A 19858-nucleotide genomic window follows, 5' to 3' on the forward strand; every position below is an offset into this window, starting at 1 on the left:
ACACAGAACGCCAAGGCCTTCCGGGACCTGTACACGGAGCTGCGCCTCTACTACCGAGGGGCCAACCTGCACCTGGAGGATGCGCTGGCTGAGTTCTGGGCCCGCCTGCTGGAGCGCCTGTTCAGGCAGCTGCACCCTCAACTGCTGCTGCCTGACGACTACCTGGACTGCCTGGGCAAGCAGGCCGAGCCCCTGCGGCCCTTTGGGGATGCCCCTCGAGAGCTGCGCCTGAGGGCCACCCGCGCCTTCGTAGCCACACGCTCCTTCGTGCAGGGCCTGGGCGTGGCTGGCGATGTGGTCCGGAAGGTGGCCCAGGTGCGCCCAGCTGCCTAGGGCTCTCAGAACCCCCTGGGGGACCCAAGCCCTGCCCCACTGCTTCAAACCCCAGCCCCCTGGGCCTCTGGGCCACCTCCTGATCCTGGGTTGCTGCCCAGGGACCTTCCGACAGCACATCAGAAGACGTGAGCTCCACTCTGGGCAGCCCACCCACTGTCTAGTCCTTGGCCAGGCTGGGTGCCAGGCAGGAAGGACAGCAAGAAGGGTCTAGGGTTGATGCTGATCCAGCCGAAGGGGTCAGGAGGACAGGAGACTAGAGTGACATGTGCCTTGAGGCCAGAGCAGGCTGGAGCCCGAGGCCATGCAGACCAGAGGGTGCCTTACCCCATTGGGCAGCCCATGTCAGACCCACCTGATAATAGGTGTGGGAGAGCATTAGTCTCACAGCCCTGGGTGTGAGCCACCTCCTCCTGCAGCTGGGGTCCTTAGCACGCCACCCCTCAGCCCTGACTCTGGTCCTCCCATCTGCATGGCACTTGTGTTCCAGGAGGGCTTCCCTGGGAGGGCTAGTGACACAGTGTGCCAGGGAGTGATGATCAGGGTGAGTGCCCCATGGCCAGCACCCTCTTGGGACGAGAGAGGACCCCCGAGAAGGGCCATGCCAGGCCCCACTGTGGTTGGAGCAGAACTGAGGCCACCTGACTACCATCCAGAGCCCCCACCCTGGGACTTCTTGGGGGGCTGGGCACCCACCACAAGGTGCTGAGGCTGCTTTGGCTCTCCAGGTGCCCTTGGGCCCTGAGTGCTCACGGGCCATCATGAAGCTACTGTACTGCGCACACTGCCTGGGGGTCCCCGGCGCCCGGCCCTGCCCCGACTACTGCCGCAACGTACTCAAGGGCTGCCTGGCCAACCAGGCCGACCTGGACGCCGAGTGGAGGAACCTTCTGGGTGAGCCCTTACTGCCACCACCTGCCAACGCGGCCAGGGCCCTGGGAGGCAGGTGGTCCTCAGGGTCAAGGGACAAGGATTCCTTCTGAATGCCTGGGTGGAGTGTGACACAGGCAGTTGTGTGGGAGGGAGCCCTGTGGAGTCATAGTTCCTGCCCTTCCCCACTGGGCAAGTGCCCCAACATACACATATGCCAGCATATATTGACACAGTGGGCTAACACATGCATGAGCTAACATGTATGTTGCTGGTATGTGGGTCAGCTGGCATGCACATGTGCTGACATGTAGTGGGTCAATAGGTACATGCTAACGTGCACATGTGCTAGCACGGTGTGGGTCAACAAGGGCACGTGCGACACACACGTACTGATAGTATGCATCCATATAAATATGTGAGCTAACATGTACCTGAACAAGTGTGGTAGGACAGTACGGTATGTACATGTCAACATGTATGAGCTTGCACGCATTGACATAAGGTGGGCCAGCATGCAGACATACAAACTGCCTGTGTGTGCCCACGCCTGTGCCAGACTCCATGGTGCTCATCACCGACAAGTTCTGGGGCCCCGCGGGCGCAGAGAACGTCATCGGCAGCGTGCATTTGTGGCTGGCGGAGGCCATCAACGCCCTCCAGGACAACAGAGACACACTCACAGCCAAGGTGCGGGCAGGAGGGTGTGGTCAGTACGGGAGGGGTGTCCCAGACATGGCCTCGTGCCCCTCCAGGACCCCTGTTTTCTCCCCCCAGGTCATCCAGGGCTGCGGGGACCCCAAGGTGAATCCTCACAGCCCCGGGTCTGAGGAGAAGCGGCCACGGGGCAAGTTGGCACTGCAGGAGAAGCCACCTGCAGGCATGTTGGAGAAGCTGGTGAGTGGCCCCTCAGCCGGCCAGGCCCTGGGGGGTGGGAGAGGGGAGGGCAGGCTGGGCCAGGGCCCCCAGTGGTCTGACTGTTACCCTGCAGGTCTCTGAGGCCAAAGCCCAGCTCCGCGATGCCCAGGACTTCTGGATCAGCCTCCCAGGGACACTGTGCAGTGAGAAGATGGCCATGAGTGCCTCCAGTGACGACCGCTGCTGGAACGGGATGGCCAAGGGCCGGTAGGTGCCACCTGGCTGACCACAGGTCATCCCTCCCGTGAGTTCTCAGTGGGCCCATTGTCTGGCCTGAGGCACCAGGTGCTGTGTGGTGCACAGGGCTATGCCTCATCTGGGACACACAGCAGACACAGAAAGCTGGGACGAGGGCCAAATCCTTGTCCTAAGCCAACTCCTCGCCCCACACACCATGCAGTATGTCCACACCCCACTGCTGTGGGGCCTTCATGGGCTCCTGTTGGTGCCTGAAGGCCACTGGGAGGGGGTCTCAGATGTGCCACCACCTGGGCGGGAGGAGGGGAGTGCTTGGGTAGTGCCGCTTTGCAGCGACTTTGGTGACTGCCCTGGGTGACTGCCCTCATGGCCCCAGGTACCTCCCTGAGGTGATGGGTGACGGCCTGGCCAACCAGATCAACAACCCCGAGGTGGAGGTGGACATCACCAAGCCCGACATGACCATCCGCCAGCAGATCATGCAGCTGAAGATCATGACCAACCGGCTGCGCAGTGCCTACAATGGCGAGGACGCAGACTTCCAGGACGCCAGTGAGGGCCAGGCACCAGGCTGGGGGTGGGGACTATGCCGGGGGCTGAGGGCCATGGGGGTGCCATGAAGCCCCACCTCACTGCAGAAGGGTGCAGGGGAGGGGCCTTCCCAGCCCCTGAGCCTCCAGTGGCTCTGAGGACACTGCTGCTGCCCAACCCCTGACATGTCCCCAGGCATACTTGAGACCTGGCCAGGATGTCCATCCAGCCTTGGCAAACCAAGGCAGTGCAAGCTGCCCTGGCAGGATGCCGCCTAGCATGGGAGGCCCACACGCAGGAACACTGCACCTGTGGTCCCCAGGGCGAGGTTGGCCTGCCCGAACCTCCTTTCCTCCCCAGGTGACGACGGCAGCAGCAGCTCAGGGAGTGGGGACGGTTGCCCCGAAGACATCTGCGGCCAGAGGGTCAACAAGAAGAGCTCCAGCTCACGGACAACCCTGACCCACGCCCTCCCCGGCCTGTCAGAGCGGGAGGGCCAGAAGACCTCAGCCACAGGCTGCCCCCAGCCCTGCATGGCCCTCCTGGTCCTCCTCCTCATCCTGCTTCTCTCAGTGGCCAGGCCCCGGTGGCGGTAACTGCTCCCAGCCCCTGGGACTGAGGCCAAGGACTGACTTTGCCAAAACACGAACAGACAAATATTTAATTCCCCTCGTCGTAGAGGCCCAGGGCAGGACAGAGAGGGACAGCGGGGGACTGCTGTCTTGACGCACTGGGGGCAGGGTGAGTGGCGATGGCCCCACAGGCCTGGCTTTGCCAACACCCTGGCTCTTAATTTTGTGTGAGGCTCTCAGGTCAGCTGGGAACAATGTCCCCAAAAGCCATGTATTTCAGGGACCTTCCATGGGCCCAGGATCTGAGCTTGCCCCTGCTCACCCAGACCTGGGGCCCTCCCTCCTGGGCCCCAGTCTGCCCACAAGCCTCTCCCCAGCTCCCTGCACCATCACCGACCAGTGCCAGGGCCTGTGGGGAGGCACCCTGAGCCTGTGCCTTCCTCTTCTGCCTCCTTCCATGACAACTAGGGGCTCCAGATGTCAGAAAGTGGGACCCATCCCTCAGTGCCCCAAGAATCCCCAAGAGGGTGTCAGGGCTTCCACCACCTGAGACCTTGAGGGCCTTTGAGATTATGCACGAGCCCCTCATATGCAGCCAGGCCTCCACCCTGTGATGCCATAGGCCCCCCCAGAACCCTGAGTCAGGTGAGAGCTTGTCTGGCAAGGTGCTGCCAGTCCCTGCAGACCTCCTTGCCGAAGACCAGCTTCAGGGGCCTCAGATGTGCCATGAGCAGCAGCTGGCACAGCCATGCATTCTGGGCTCTGCTCTCAGTTGTCTGTGGGTGGGCTTCCCGCTCCTGGCCATCCCAGAAAAGCAAGCTGGGGCCCTCCGCAAAGGTGAGCCTCCCCTTCACACATGGGCTGGGTCCACGGCCTGAATAAGGACTTAAGATGTGGGAGGAGTAACCTGGCCACTATCCTCCCTCCTGTCCCCACCCAGGGCCAAGGCCAGAGGCCAGCTCAGGGTAACATAGGCCAGGGCTGGAGGCAACCCATGGCCATCACCTGGCCACAGGGATGCTGAGTGGCAGGTGAAACTTCAGCTCAGGGCCAGTGAGCCCTGGCACTGCAGGTCAGAGGGACGCCTGGGTCCCTCCTTCGACCCTGCCAGCTGCAGGGAGCCTGGGGGAGCTTTGACAGTTAAGGGCTTTTCCAGATGTGCAGATATGTACAGATTTTTCTCACCCATGTTCACTGGGAGCTTTCTCAGCTCCTCCCAAATAGCTTTTGAAGTATGACCTCCTGAGGGCCCAGGATCTGGGCGTACACCCTGTTCATGCAGGCCTGGGGGCCCTCCTTCCTTGGCCCCAGCTGCTGCCGGCCCTGGGAAGGGAGCTGGCACCCTGCCTGAGAGGGGCCCTGGGGAGGGGGCTGGCACCCTGCCTGAGAGGGGCTCAGGCAAGGAGAAGGTGGGCCCGGAGGGTCTGGGGAAGGCGGAGCCAGCATGGGCAGGGACAGCCACCCTAGCCAGTGCCAGCGTCCCGGGCAGGCTGCTTAGCACCGCTTTGCTTTCCCTTGAGGCCTTGGGGAGGCCCCTGGCTGCTGGTCAGGGCCCCTGGCACCGTTCTCAGTGTGTTGGGGCCAGGCCTCCAGCCGAACTCCACCAGGTAGCCCAGTCCCATAGGCACGTTCACCCCATGCTAACTCTGAAGTGTTGGGGTGGGGACTGGGCCCAGGGCTTCCTTCCCTGTGGGCGAGGGCCAGCCGGACTCAGGATTTGGACAGTGACTGTGGTGTGCCAGGATGGTGCCCTTGTGCTGCATGGGATGGCCCAATAGGGCCTGTGCTGTCCTCACCTCACATGGGTCTCTGGAAGAACTGGCCAGGCAATCGCCAGGCCTGCTGTGTCCTGCCGTGTGGTGTCAGCTGGTGACATATGTTCCTGTGTCCTTGTATGAATAAAAGGCTGGAGACCTTGTATGGTTGCTGTGATCCCTCCCTGCACAGCCCAGCAGCAAGCATGTCCCCACGGGCTGTGCACAGCATGGTGGGCCTCAGGGCCCGTTGGGAGGGGAAGCAATTGCACCCAACACCTGCGGCCTGGAGGCTGCAGAGTGCAGGGTCTGTGTGTCCTCATCCCCCTCCAGGAGGACTTGGTGCCCTGCAGGGGAAAAGGCCCAGGCCCCTCTGCCGTCCATACCTCCGCTGCTCTGGACACACACACCCTCGCACGTGCCCGGGAAGTTCCAGCTCCTGCCAAGGATCCTTGGAGATGCCCAGGAAGCTGGAGGGAGGGGGACCAGTGTGGTCCTGAGGCCAGGGCTGGTGGCATGCCCTGAAGGTGCCATCCGGCTCTAGAGTCCCGCTGTGCCCTGCGTCTTTCACCAGAGTGGAACCACTGCCCCAGCCACCATGCCTCCGCAAGCCAAGGCCTGCACGGTCCTTGGGGCGAAGTTGCCAGCCCTGTCCTCTCCCCGTTCCCCCTGCCCAGGTGCCACTGTATGCAAAGCCCAGCTCCTCATCTAGAGACTAGAAGCCAACACAGACACATGAGCTGCTGCTGAGTCCCTTTATTTGGGCATCACAGCCCATACCAGCAGCCTGGCAGACGTTCAGCAAAGCCTCTCCCCAGAAGCCTGGAGCGCTGAGGGCTCAGTGCCACCACCCCAGACTCCCAGAGTGTGAGGGGCAGGGCCCCCCAACACGGTGGACAGCACGCCCTGGAGGAAAGAATGAGGCTCCACAGAGGGGCTCCCCTGACAGCCTGGGTGCAGTGAGGCTGGGGGTACCTGTAGAGCAGTGGCTGCCTGCTCCCCTGGCCTCCACGAGCCCAGGGTGCCTGATGCCCTGCTCCTCCCCCTTCCTGGGTGCTGGGGCCCACTCAGCCTTGGGGCAGATGGGCAGCCATGGCTCATTCGTGACTGTAGCTGGTGTACACTTTATTCAACTGGAGCAGCAACCCCAAGGTCTCTGGGTACTTGTTCATAGACTTCTTGAACTTCTTCCTGATCTCCAACAAGTACTTTCTTCCTGTTGAAAGGGAGGGCACACATGAGATAGGCATTCAGCACAGGACCACCCACTGGGCTGCATCAGGGGTCTTCGTCCTGCCCACCATGGGCCAGGCCCAGACCACCCCTGGGCTCCCAAGCCTGGCCCGCCGTCCATCCCATTATTCCTCGAAGGAATCTGGAAGTCCACATACACCCTGACGACCCACACTGATGGGCAGACAGCAGACAGCCACAGACAGCAAGTGTGCACTCAATACACCTGTGTGCACACACACGTGCAAACACACAGGAATGCATGCTCTGCTCCCCTTCAGGGGACAACATTTCTCTTCCTGGAGATAACCTCTGTCCAGAAATGATGTTTATAGTCAAAGCACTAGCACTGGTCCAGGATAGAGAGCTGATTCCCCCAACCCTCCTTCCCTAGTGAGTAATAGGAGGGTGAGGACGGGGTCTGTCCCTCTGGAAACCAAAGACAGATGGCAAGTTGCATGTCAAGGCTGCCAGAGATGGGGACAGGGTCTAGGGAGGCGACGGACACTGGAGGGTGGGATCCCAGGAGACCAGCTGGCCCTCCAGCCCTCCCCAACTCCACACATGAGACCTTGCCCAGACAGGACCCCACACCAAAGTGAAACCTCGGAGAATCTAAACATTTCCACCTCCTTCGTGTGGCCTGAAACTATGAACTAGGACTTTCCTGGTTTCCAGCATAAACCCATTTCCATACCCGACCTGGGGAAGCAGAGAAACAAGCCAGCAAGGTCTTAAAATATGCAATGACCAGGAACCAGACCGGCGGTGAGAACAAGAAACCAGAGAAAACACGAGGGGAGTCTAGTTTGAGAGATCACAGCACATAGCAGAAGCCAGTCCCGGGGCCTGAGAGGAGGGCAGCTGAGTGTTGTGTGGTCTCAGGGAGGAAAATGGAGAGATGGGAACTGTCAGGTGAGAACAAGTCTATTTTTTAAACAAAAACAAAAAAAGAGATTGGACACGGCATCAAGTGCAGCTGAGGCTTAGACCCGCTGCAGAGGTGGGTGCCCGGAGGTGGGCCGGCAGGAGCTGTAAGAACCTGGCAGTGGGACTAAGGTCCCCTATGGAGAGGAGAGCCTGGAGCCTCGCCCACAGGGTGGCAGCTGCACCCACCCCAGGCAACAGATGCTGTCTGACATTCTGGAAACTGTGGTGTCTCCAGGGCCAGAGGCGTGGGGAGAAGAGGCCACTTACAAACAGGGCCCAGCCACTGGTGATCGCCCTGGAAAAGAAGAAAACGGGTCCCTGCCACACGCTACAATCAAAACAACATGTTTTGAATGAAAGAAGGACTGAAACATGGAAATTCACACTTCAAAACCCGGAGAAGACACAGAACACATGACAGCGGGAGGGGGAGCGACTTCCCCAGGACACAGAGCCATGGGCCACAGGACACGACGGGCCACCGCAGCGCCTCGGCATTTAAGCCGGAGAAAGACCATGAACAAGAACACAAACCACACACGAAACTAAACCAGGACCTCGGCCGTGGGGGTGGAGGGCAGCGCCTGGCTCACCGTCAATCTACACCGATGGCCAGAGGAAGCGCAGCAGGTCGGAGGGAAGGAGGGACGGTGTCAGGCTCCCTAGGCTCCCAGGGTGAGCAGGTGGGCCCTGCTCTGTGGAAGGAACCCTCAGCTCCTGCCCTATGGTTTCTCCACGCTTCCTGGGACCCCACTGGCCACTCTCACCGCCCGTCTCTCCAGAGAGCACAGCACGCTGGCTCCTGGGAGGAATTCTGCTGGCAGATTCCAGGCCATTGTTGACATCACCAACATTCCAGCCTGACACCAACACCCTCTCTGGTCCCCAGGCCTCCTCCCCAGCTGACCCTCTCCCTCTACTCCCACCTTCCTGGCCCTCTCCTCCCCTGACCTTATCTGGTCACCCCTCAGGCATGGGACTCAGGGAGTGGTGTCCTCCAGACTGGTCCCTCCATCTCCCACCCCACCCCACCCCACTTTCCGTCCGTCAAACCAGGATCCCGCAGCCCCAGCTTCCATGCTTGCTCTGAAATCGCCATCTGTCACCCTACAACACCCCACATCTCTGTAGCCCTGCCTCCCGTCCAGCCCACCTCACTGCTTGCCATGTGGGCCTCACGGGGCTGGGCCAGGTGGTACAGAGCTTGGCACAGAGTAGGGTCATGAGGTGCCCTCCCCAGATGCCACAGCACCTGCCAAGGATGTGGAGAGAAGTGGCCAGTTCCCATGCATTCTGAAGACAGAGGCAACCTAATTTCCTGAGGAGCAGGAAGCTTGGAGGAGAGAGGTGGTGAGGATGGCAGGGGTGGGTGGCCTGCCCAGGCAGCCAGCCTTCCAAGGACACGAGGCTGCGGGCCAGATGGGTGAGGGTGCACCACCCTGTCGACATAGCAGACAGATCAATGGGACAAAATGTAGCCCAAAAGGAAGTTAAAGATTTATGCCGGAATGACTGACTGACTGGAACGATCCGGGAGACAGTGCCTTGTGTCTTTGGAGAAGGGGGTGGCTGAGACCATTTCCGAGAAGTCACAAGGCGGCCTGCAGCTGCCACGGTCACCTAACACCACACAGCACCAGCCAGTGTGCTGCAGAGGGATAAAGAAAGAGCCACAGACGCCGGAAATGCACTGGCAGAGACACCGTGTCCGCCGAGCCTGGAGCCGACCTCCCAGCACGCAGGACAAGGATGCATCACGGCCCCAGATGTCACTCAGTGTGGGTAGGAGACACGTGGCATGAGGTGAACCTGGGGACTCCTAGCTGGGTCTCCCCATCCATGGGTGCCCAGGACCCTCTCTGCACCAGCCATGAGCACAGTCCCGCCCTGTGGGGCTGACAGACAGCACTCATCCCCCACAAACATCAGTCTCCCTTGTAGGATGAGGTCCTACAGGGGACCTGTCACACTGTCCTTTCCCTATTCTGGGTGCCCAGAGCATGCAGGCCAGAGGGGAGTGTGCCCAGAGGAGGGGGGATATGGAAGCCTCCACCTGGGCGCAGCAGGAGGGAGCGCTCCAGGTTGATGGGGGCACAGCCAGGCACAAGGGGCATCAGTGACTCGTAGGGGAGGCCAGAGGGGAGCAGCAAGGACTTTGATGGGCGTCCTGCACTTGGACATAGACGCACTGGAGCAGGGGCTAGGGCTGGCGGTGGCTGGAGGTTTTGGATGCGGCCAGGTTGTGAAGAGCTGAGCAGATGTCCCGAAGGACTGGATGTGAGGTGAGAAGGCACAAGCAGTGGATGGCAATCCTAAGTGAGGTTAAACCATCAAACCCCAGCACAACACCCACCACTGCCCGGAGCATGTGTCCCCAACCAAACGAAAAAGTGACAAGGTCTAAAAGACATTGTTCATCTGAGTGAGGGTGGGTGGCAGCAAGCACACTTCACAAGGATGAGCCTGTGGAGACGGGTCCCAGGGAAGCAGGTTAACCACTGGAGTCCTGTGCAGTGACAATCACCACTAGTCACTGGGAGTGTGCTGGCTGTGGGGGGCGCTCACATCTCACACAAAAATTACTTCTAGGCTGCTTGCAAAATTACAGGTAAAACAAGAATGCTGGAGGCTGTGCACACCCACTATGGTCTCGCCTGGGGTGGCTTCCTCAGTCCCCAGCAAACTAGACCCTGAAGCTCAGGACAGATGCAGCCTCCACAGAACAGAAAATGCCAGGCAGCCCATCAAATGGGGAGGGAGAAGGTGCCCCGATCCGAGGACACGTGGTGGTGCTGGGCTCCAGGGAGCCCCTGCAAGTCAGGAAGAGCCACACCCCCAACCGACAGGGACAGGAACGCGGGAAACAAATGCCATGCGGTGTGGAGAGGGCGAGGGCACTAACACTTCCACGAATTCCTCAGGACACTGGAACGTCATTCCTGAGGAGTGCAGGGCCGACAGGCTCTATCCCTCCCAGAGAGCGCGGGAACCAGGGGGACTCCTGAAATCTGAACACGTAACCTCTGTGAGTTCCACCAAAGGGAAACCGAGGCCAAGGCATGTGCCGCATATTGACAAATGAGCAAAATGATGTAAATGCCCATAAACAAGGCACTAGGCGGACACGTGCGAGATGACACAGTGTGGGGAAGGCAGGCCAAGGTCACAAAATTGCTGTTGTTTTAAAAGTGGGGGGGGGGTTGAAAAAGCATAGTGTGTACAGGGGTGCTGAGGATGCACACACGCGTGTGTGTGTGCGTGTGCGTGTGTGTGTGGATTAAATCGGAAAGAACACGCTCAGGATGCTTATCATTGAGTGGAAGGTCAGGGTAGTTTTCACTGTCATCTTGTCTTTTCTAACAATGAGCAACTACTGCCTGCAGCACAAAAATAAAACTGCACCTGGGGAAAGTTACGTTGCAGAAAAATAGTTAATAGCAAAGAAAGATGTTCATGGCTTATTTTAAAACATACAGACCATGCTTTCACAAGTGCACATGTGTGTGCATGTGGGTGTGCACGTGTATCTTGCATGCTTGCTTGTGTGCACATGTGTGCATGCGTCTGTACAGACAGAGGGGGTTGGCAGGACACACAGCAGTGTCAGCTACGGTGATTTCCGGGTGTTGGGATAAATGTCATTTATCTTTTCTTCCTTTTGCCTGGGATGGAGCAGAGGTGTGGGCTCCTGGGAAGCCCCAAACGTCCCCAGAGCGCAGGAGCACCTTCCGCAGTAACCTCTGCTCACAAGTGCTCATTCGGAGTGTTTTCCCTGCTGGCAGAAGGATTGGGAGCCACCCACACCCCTTCTTGGGGTTCACACCCTACCCCCAGCACCTCACCAGGAAAGGCCCCCCAGCCAGGAACCCACTCACCCAAGGTCACATTAAGGGGTTGTGACTGGGTGCAGCACAGGATCCTGGTCCCCTCTGCCCAAGAGGCTTCCTCGCCCCTTACAGGAACATCACCTGGAGCCCCTAGCAAACTTCCCGATAGGGAGCCCTATCTTGATAAGAGAGCAGGAAGACCAGGCCAAACCATGGCTGCGGGCGGGACTGCCTGGACCAGCAAGGAGTCAGTCTGGCTGGAGCCCTGCACAGGCTCCTTTGCCCCTTCCCCAACCTGTCCCACATGCCCCCACCACTCTGCCCTCATTCCCACTGCCCCCTTCCATCCTCCACAAAAGCAAGCCTACCACCCATCCTCCTCATGCCGTGATCCTGACTCATGGTCAGCTCATGCCTCCTCCATCTGGGTCATGGTTGTTTCACATCCACTGTCCCCAAACACACCTGCCACACACTGACAACACCCTGGAGCCTTGGAGAGGAACAGGAGTGACACCCCTCACCCCATCCCTTCTGAGCCTGGGATGGAGAGCAGAGATGTGGGCTCCTGGGAAGCCGCCAAATGTCCCAAAGCACAGGAGCACCTTCTAGCAAGAACCTTTGCTCCAGGTCTGACCCCCATCTGCCCAAAGATGGTCAGGCCCGTGTGGAGATGAGAAGCATGGATGCCCCTTGGAAGCTCTGAGCTGGCCCGTGTAGAGCTGAGCAGCACAAACAGGGTTAAAATCACACCCAGTGGGACCACTTTATTGTGAGGTCAGGAGGAAATCATTGCCACCGCCCCTCGTGCAGCCCCAGGTGGCCCCCAGGTGCGGGTGCCGGCCGGTGAGACTCGCAGCTTTGGCATGGAGCGTGCTCCTTTACAGAGATCCTTCCACCCCGAGGCTCTCTTCGTCCAGGTAGGGCCCTGGGCAAGGAACTGGCAGAGAGGAGGCCCATAAGGGGCACCCCCAAGGAGGCGCAGGTGGGCACAGAACAGACCCTGATGCACCTTGCCCTCCTGGCCACACTGCCTGGAAGAGCGCTCAGCTCTGTGTGCTGGCTCCCCTGCGGCAGCCTGGTGCCGAGAGCCCTAGGGTGCGGTGCCAGGCAGTGCCTTGCGTCCTGCTCACGTGTGGGGTACTCGACTGATGGTGCTTCAAAGGTGGAGCCTTGCAACTCCCCGCCCCTGTCCTGGGGTCCCTGAGCCCAAATAGCTGTGACCAAGGTCTGGGATGCACCCCAGAGTGAGCCTGTTACTAAAGGCCCCATTTTGCAGATGGAAACGGGTATGACAGGGAACGTCTGAGCTCAGAGAGTATCGGTTTCTAGGGCTCAGTCCAAGGGCAAGGGCCAGTCAGCCCCTCGTCCGCACCGGGGACAAGTCCTGAGGAAGAGCCCACCCAGCCAAGTCCCAGCCTGGCCCACGAGGCCGCCCTCAGAGCACCACCTGGCGAGGGGTTGCCTCAGGTCGCTCCCGGGGGAGGGAGGGTGGGGAGAGGAGTTGTTCCCAGAGCAGACATCTGCTGGCCTCCACACTCCCAGAGATGCCTGAGGGGGCAGGCTAGGGGGAGCCTTCCTGTAGCAGCCCCAAGGCCAAGTGCTGGTGGCCCAGGGAAGCCCATGTCCACCAGGGGGCCCAGGTGTCCAGTGGAGCCGCCAGACGGGCCCACGACAGGAGCCATGGGGACATGGGGCATGGCTTCCACTGTAGGTGGGGAAAGGCCAGGTTGGCTCAGTGCCTCCCTGTCCCCACACAAGCCCAACTGGGGACTCTGGAAAGTGGGTTGGATCGCACAAGTTTCAGGGAAGATGGGGACCCTCACTCGGCCACCCCACGGGTTGGTGCCTGTGCCCTTAGAAGCAGCAGGCCCACAAGCAGCCCGGCTGGCACCAGGACTTACCGATGGCTGCCAGGGTGCCGCAGTCCCTGCTGTGGAAGTCGGCCCAGGCTTTGGTCTTACAGCTCTTGCTGCAGGTCAGGATCCCGTAGCAGCGGATGCAGGGCAGCAGGCGCACCCCGATGGAGCGGCCGCACTGGTAGCAGAACTTGAAGAAGGGAATCCTGCCAGGGGGCCACGCAGCCATCTGCCGGTGCCTGCCCCCTATGCCACCGACCCAGCTCCGGACCTTCCCCATATCCTCTGCATGCGGACAGAGACCTGAAGTCTTGTCCAGGGATGTCCAGCACAAGCCGTTCAGAACAGAAAACAAGCACCGTGCCCAGATGCCACCTGAGGGCTCAGACAGGGCTGGGCAGGAGACTGTGGGACCCTCACGTGCCACAGTGTGGGGCGGGGAGGATTTCTGTGTTTTGTGGGAGGAGCAGCTCTGAGCAGGCACTCACGGGGCTGTGGGTGAGCAGGGCATACCCTCGAGCTCTGCTTCAGCAAGAAAATGAGCCCAGGTGGGCAACCCCCCCTGCCTGCCATCCATCGCCCCCACATCCACCAGGGTTTACTGGGCAGATGCAGTCCAGGATGCCCACAGGGACCAATAACGCACATAGACATAGAGAGACTATTCTAGGGGAATGGGCCCATGGTGGAGGGGCTAGGAGGGGTATGGGGCACAGGGTGCACAAGGCAGCACACATCTCCCACCCAGCTGCCCCCAAGACATGGAGCGGCTCCTCAAGCGTGCCCTGTGGCCCCCTGCTGCCACCCATCCTGGCCCATGCTCCTGGCGAGAGGGCCACACGGCCACTTACTGCTCCAGCTCCTCCAATTGCGGCTCCTTGGGCATGGTGGGGTCCCTTTGCTTCAGCCTGTGGCAGGGGATCATCTGCACTGTACCCAGAGAGACCTGCATTAGTCTCCCTGGGCCCTCCCGTGGGCTATAGTATCTATAGATAGTGGGAGCATGGGCTGCCCGCTTCAACCATCCCCCTGAAGCCCACCCAGCACCTCAGGGGGCAGGACCGCAAGCCTTGACATCCCATGACAGGTCTCAGGAGGCAGACTGGGACTTGGCTTGGAGGTGCTGGGCCGCCCAGGGCCTCTTGTTTGCCTACCCATCTGCAGCCCTTTCTCTGTGCCATCGACAGACTCTGTGACCCTCTCACCATGCCATTAAAGGGCCATGGAGCAGCACCAGGTTTCTCTGGCCTCGCCCAGTCCACAGCCCTCTCTGAAGAGGGGGACCCAGCTCTGCTCTCTGGCCACTGCAGGAGGGTGCACAGTAGGCCAGGGTCTGGAGGGCCGTGAGTCCCCCATAATAACCACAGTTTCCACCAGGTCCCTGCACCATTCTCTCTTTAAGTAGCACCTCATCTCCCCCAGAAAGGCCGCCAAACCTCTGCTTCCTCACCACCCCTTAAGACACAGGAACCCCGCAAGGAAACACCTACTGGCCATAAGAGCAGGAAGGTGGGATCCCTCCTTCCTCCCCCACCCTTCCTGCGCCCACCAGCACTCAGGCCGGGTGGGGATGAAGACATGGGCCCAGGAAGGTGGCTCTGACAGTGCACCTGTTGCCAGGGCAATGTTAGGAAGGCCACGTGGCACCAAGGATGCTTCTGGGACAGGTGACAATAAAAAAAAAACATACAAGGGGCCTGGTGCCAGAGCTTCACAGATTGCTTCTTTATGAGGAAACATGGAAATGGGAGGAGGGCATTCTTGAGCATCAGTTGAAATGTACCTCACATGCCACCCAAGTCACCTATTAGGTACACAGTTCAGTGGCTTTTAGTGCATTCGCAGGTGTGCGGCCATCACCACAAAATCCATTCTAGAACATCGTCATCACTCCCAAAAGGACCCAGCCCCTGAACTCCGCCATGCCCCTGACTCCCCAGCCCCAGCCCCTGGTGACCCCTATCTACGTGGTCTGTGGCTTTGTCTGTGCCGGACATTTCATACAACACATGGTCCCGTGACTGGCTTCTCTCACTGAGCATCATGTTTTCAAGGTTCATTCGCATGGTGGTGTCAGGGCTTCACTCTTTTTTGTGGGTGAATAACATCCCATATGGGCATCTGCCACGACTTGTTTATTCATTCATCCATTGATGGATATGTGGGTTGTTCCCACCTGGCTTTTGTGAACCGTGCTGCCATCAACATTCGTGTACAGGTGCTGGGGGACACGTGTTTATTGCTTCTGGGCACACAGCTGGGAGTGGCTTTGCTGGGTGACGTGGTGACTCTGTGGTTAGCATCTGAGGACTCTCCAGCCCCTCTCCTGTTCCCATTCCCACCGGCGGGGCAGGAAGCTCCCCTTTCTCCTCCTCCTCACCTAGTTACGTGTTAATCACAGCATCACACTGAAGTGACACCTCGTGTGGTGCAGTGTGTTCATCCCTGATGGCCAATGATGAGCATCTTCTCGTGGGCTTGTTGGCCATTTAGATCTTTCTTTAGAGAAATCTGTGTAGATGCTGATATAACTAAGACTGACTCCATCTCTGTGCCTGATTTCTTTTCCGTTCAAGTTTCCGTGCTGTGAACTCTGCCCAACTGCACTCAATAGCATGCCAAGGCCTTCCGGTCAAGGCTGAGCTGGCTCTGTAGGCTGACACAGTGCAGCCATAGAGATTTTTGTCAGTGACGACCAGAACAGCACAGCCCGAGACAAATGTCAAACTAGGTGTTGGCATCAAATCTAAGCAACTGTGCATACATGACCAGGAGGAGTACGGCTCCTGGCTCCAACAGCAACTCTGTCCCTTTGGTCAGCTATTAGTACCTTAACCATCCTACAAAACTTTTACTGTGACAACTGTCCAGCTGTGGAGACTAGCTGTGCAGCCTGAGGAGATGCCTCCGCTCAATCCCATCTCTGAAAGCGATTCAGCCCTACAACAAGCTGTCACATTCCATGGAACAGCTGGCCTCCTTTTCCAGTTGCGAGGGGGTCATGTACCTTCACTCCACCATCAGACAAATTTCTATTCGTGTTTTTTGTCCAGTTTTTAATTCAATTACTGTATTATTGAGTTGTGACACTTTGTTCTACATATAAGTTCCTTATGAGAGGTATGATTGACAAATATGTTCTCCCATAGGTTGTCTTTTCACATTTGCTTTTCAGAGAGAGTGGGATGGAGGGAGGGAAAGGAAAAGAGAGAAACATCGATATGAGAGAGACACATTGATTGGTTGCCTCCTGCACAAGCCCAGACCATGAGGCAGGGAGCAAACTAGCAACCCAGGTACATGCCCTTGACAGGCATTGAATCCACAACCCTTGGGTGCATGGGCTGATGCTCTAACCACTGAGCCAAGGCCAAATTGAACTCATTTTTATAGGTGATCTGAGGGTCAAATGTCATTCTCTTGTGTTTGGATAACCAGTTGTCCCAGCACTGTTTGTTGAAAAGACTGTTGTCCTCACCCCTATTAAAGCCCTGGCGGCAGCAGGACAGGTCTCTCTCATGTCCCTTCCTGGCCCAGCCCCTCCCATCCCACAATTGTCAGGAAAAACACGGCCTCGGCTGGCACCCATGGCCACCCACCTTTCTTGCTCAAGCACAGCACCTTTGGGTCCCACTGGCTCTCCTTGGCCATGATGGCGGAGCGCAGCTGGAAGCCCATGTATTCCAGGAGCCGCTTCCGGGCCACAAACGTCTCCCGCTCTGCCGGCATCAGCGTGTGGAAGGGGCAGTGGGCAATCTTCCGGTCCTGCGGCACAATGCCAGTCACCACAGGACACCAGCTCCCACCCCGGGGAGGGCGGGTCCCACTCCCAGCTCTGGCCTATCACCAGGGGAGGGAGACTGGGTGGGGAGCACACATCCTCTGTCGGTGGTCATTGTGAGGACAAACCAGGAGAGCACTCCAAAAGCTAGGCACAGGCAGCCACGTCTGCGCATGCCCGGGTGCCAGGTCTTCTCTTCCAGAAGGCCAGGGACTCGCTTTGGAAGGAGGCATGAGAGATCTTTGGCTCAGCTGTGCCCAAGAGATGCTAAAGGCCCTAGCTGCGCCCCTATCACCGACAGGAAACTCAAAGCCATACCTGGAAGAATTTGAAATACCCGTAGTCCACGACTGTGCCCACGGCCACCTTGTCCCCTTGCGTGAGTGTCACAGGGGCCAGGATGTCGGCCCCATAATTGATGAGCAGGTCAATCTGTGGAGAACAGAGCTGCATCAACTGCGTGTGAATACCCAGCTGCCAGGATTGTGTGTAGGTGTGGAGGAGGTAGGTGTGTGCATGTGTGTGTGTGGATGCGTAGCTGTGTGCATGTGTAAGTGTGTGAGTGTGCATGTGTGTGCATGTGTGCACATGTGTATAGGCATGTACATGTATGTGGCTGTGGGTGTGCACAGGTGTGGGGGGGTGCATGTGTGACTTCTCGCACACAGTGCAACAAGGTCTCTAGCTCAAGACTTATCACCAATTTCAACAGGGCTCACCCCTATCCTGACTAGGGAGCAGGCGCCTTCAATAAGAGCTTTATGGCTGTATAGTTTTAGCCAGGAAATTTAACCAAACAAGCAGGCTCAGGGCATCCCAGCATAAACAGATGAAAAATAGCCCATCACCTGCAGGGCACTCACTGGACTATGTAGGGTCTACCTGCTGACCATTGCAGTCAGGGCCGGTGTTAGGGGATGCATGGTGGCTCCCTCAGCCAGAATCCTCACTCTCTCAGCCTGTTTAACATTCATTCTCACAAACTCAGAAACCCTGGTGACACTGTGTGTGAAGCTTCGTGGCACAGAACCAGGCATCTGGGGGCAAATGCCACCAAACAACAGCAGCCAGTGTGGCCTGACCAGGCCCAACTCACAGGTCTTGGGGGCATGAGTGCAGTTTAAACACGGATTCCTTATGGCGATGGTGATGTCATGCCAGGCCTATGGCGAGCGGAGTGGGAGCCAGTTTTCCAAAGCTGTGGGAAGAAGCTGCCCTGATCCAACCCCAGGCTCCTCTCCTCTCCTGCCCACCCCCTCCCCTCTCTTCCCCTCCCCTCCCTCATGCAAAGCATGACAACCTTCATACAAGCCTGATGCACCACTGAGGCTCCAGAGGACTCAGCATGTTGCACGGAATCACATCCCATAAAGAAATGATGGAGAAAAAGCATTGAATTCTACCGAAAACTGCTTCTTTAAATGCTAGCTAAATCTATCAAGCTCTTAGAAGAAAACATAGGACAAAAGCTTCACCAAAATGGACTTGGCAATGACTTCTTGGATATGAAACAAAGGCACAGACAACAAAAGGAAAGGTAGACAAACCAGCCCTCATGGAAATTAAAAACTTCTGTGCATAAAAGACACTACTGCATTGCAAAAAGGTGGCCCATGCTTATGATAAAATATTTTAAATCACATATCTGAGACGTGATAATGTCCAGAATACAGAGCGAACTCTTAAAACTTAACAAAAAACAATTTCTAAAATGGGCAAAGAACTTGAATAGACATTTCTTCAGAGAAGATATATGAATAGTCAACAAACCCATGAAAAGATGCTCAACATCGCGAATAAAATTAAAATGAGACCAGTAAGATACCGCCTCACACCCATCAGGGTGGTTGCTATACAGTAAACTCAGAAAAGAACAAGTGTTACCGAGGATGTGGAGAAATGGGAGCCCTGTGCCCTGTGGGTGGGAATGTAAACGGGTGCAGCTACTGTCGAGGAAAGTATAGTGGCTCCTCAAAAAATTAAACATAGAATGACCACATGACCCAGCAGCCCCACTTCTGGGTAGATACCCAAATTGAAAGCAGAGTCCAGAAGAGATATTTGTACACCCATGTTCACAGTGTCATTGTTTAAAATGGCCAAACGTGGAAGCAACCTAGGTGTACATCAATGGACCAATAAATACACAATGTGCTTTATACACACAAGCGAATATTATTCAGCCTCAACGTAAAAACATATCTGACACCTGCTACAACATGGAGGGATCTTGAGGACATGATGCTGCATGCAATAAGGCAGACACAGAAAAACAAACACTGTGTGATTCCCCTTACATCCCCGGAGGAGTCAGGTTCACAGAGACAGAGAGTAGGAGGCGGGAAACAGGGGTGGGGGGAAGGGGGAATGAGTGTTTAATGCGGGCGGAGGGTCAGTTTTGCAAGATGAAAACAGTTATGGGGATGGATGGTAGTGACGGTTACACAATAATGTGAATGTGCTTAATGCCACTGAACTTAGACATTGTTAAGATGGTACATTTTTTGTGTCTTTTGCCAAAAATTTTTTTAAATGTGTTCACTATAACCTCATTTTGGCAAAAACAAAGAACAAAACAAAACAAAACAAAAAAACTGTCATAAAGACCCTGAGAAACAGTCCTGGCAGCTGCAGGTTGGAGGACCGTCCCTTACGTGGAAAAGGAGCAAAGCAGGGTGATCAGGAGCGGACAGAAGCCCCGCAGAACCAGGCAGGGGCGCCACTGCTCACACCCAGCCTGCCCAGGCCACGAGCAAGATGAAGGAGACAGGTTACACACATTGGAAGAGAAGAGAGAAATGCCATGGCTTGCCAGCAATGTACTCATCTACCTACAAAGTAAGGAGGAATGTCTGGAAAACTCTTAAACCAACAGAAATTGAGGTGGGTGGCCGACAGCTGCAAGTCTATTGAACAGATCCCTGATTGTAACCTTGGGAGATGTAAGAAAAAGAATGCATGTGCATACTAAAGAGACAACAAAAACTAGTTTAACTCTGCAGTGTTAATATTTTATACATATTTATTTATCATTTATCTTTATTGTTGAAAG

General features: G+C 57.2%; 2 protein-coding genes across 2 annotated transcripts in view; one reads left to right on the top strand and one right to left on the bottom strand.

The window, feature by feature from the left end:
• Nucleotides 1-5340, top strand: part of GPC1 (glypican 1) — a gene marked incomplete at its 5' end in the record, with an annotated part of 25914 nt that extends 20574 nt beyond the window's left edge. The window contains 7 exons of the mRNA XM_006760511.2: nucleotides 1-315; nucleotides 1062-1227; nucleotides 1763-1893; nucleotides 1981-2100; nucleotides 2195-2328; nucleotides 2696-2871; nucleotides 3211-5340. The exon at nucleotides 1-315 is cut by the window's left edge and continues 4 nt beyond it. Coding sequence (XP_006760574.2) covers nucleotides 1-315; nucleotides 1062-1227; nucleotides 1763-1893; nucleotides 1981-2100; nucleotides 2195-2328; nucleotides 2696-2871; nucleotides 3211-3446 — 1278 coding nt within the window. The remainder of the gene's footprint in view (nucleotides 316-1061; nucleotides 1228-1762; nucleotides 1894-1980; nucleotides 2101-2194; nucleotides 2329-2695; nucleotides 2872-3210) is intronic.
• Nucleotides 5341-5917: 577 nt separating this feature from the next.
• The window catches only part of ANKMY1 (ankyrin repeat and MYND domain containing 1), a 39892-nt gene continuing 25951 nt past the window's right edge, over nucleotides 5918-19858 (bottom strand). The window contains exons 16-20 of the mRNA XM_015561810.1: nucleotides 17125-17238; nucleotides 16625-16790; nucleotides 13877-13955; nucleotides 13071-13231; nucleotides 5918-6392 (exon numbers count right to left, since the gene is read on the bottom strand). Of these exons, the coding sequence (XP_015417296.1) occupies nucleotides 6274-6392; nucleotides 13071-13231; nucleotides 13877-13955; nucleotides 16625-16790; nucleotides 17125-17238 (639 nt within the window). The 3' untranslated portion in view covers nucleotides 5918-6273. The remainder of the gene's footprint in view (nucleotides 6393-13070; nucleotides 13232-13876; nucleotides 13956-16624; nucleotides 16791-17124; nucleotides 17239-19858) is intronic.

Source organism: Myotis davidii, unplaced genomic scaffold (assembly GCF_000327345.1).
Source record: "Myotis davidii unplaced genomic scaffold, ASM32734v1 scaffold370, whole genome shotgun sequence".
Taxonomy (NCBI): Eukaryota; Metazoa; Chordata; class Mammalia; order Chiroptera; family Vespertilionidae; genus Myotis; species Myotis davidii.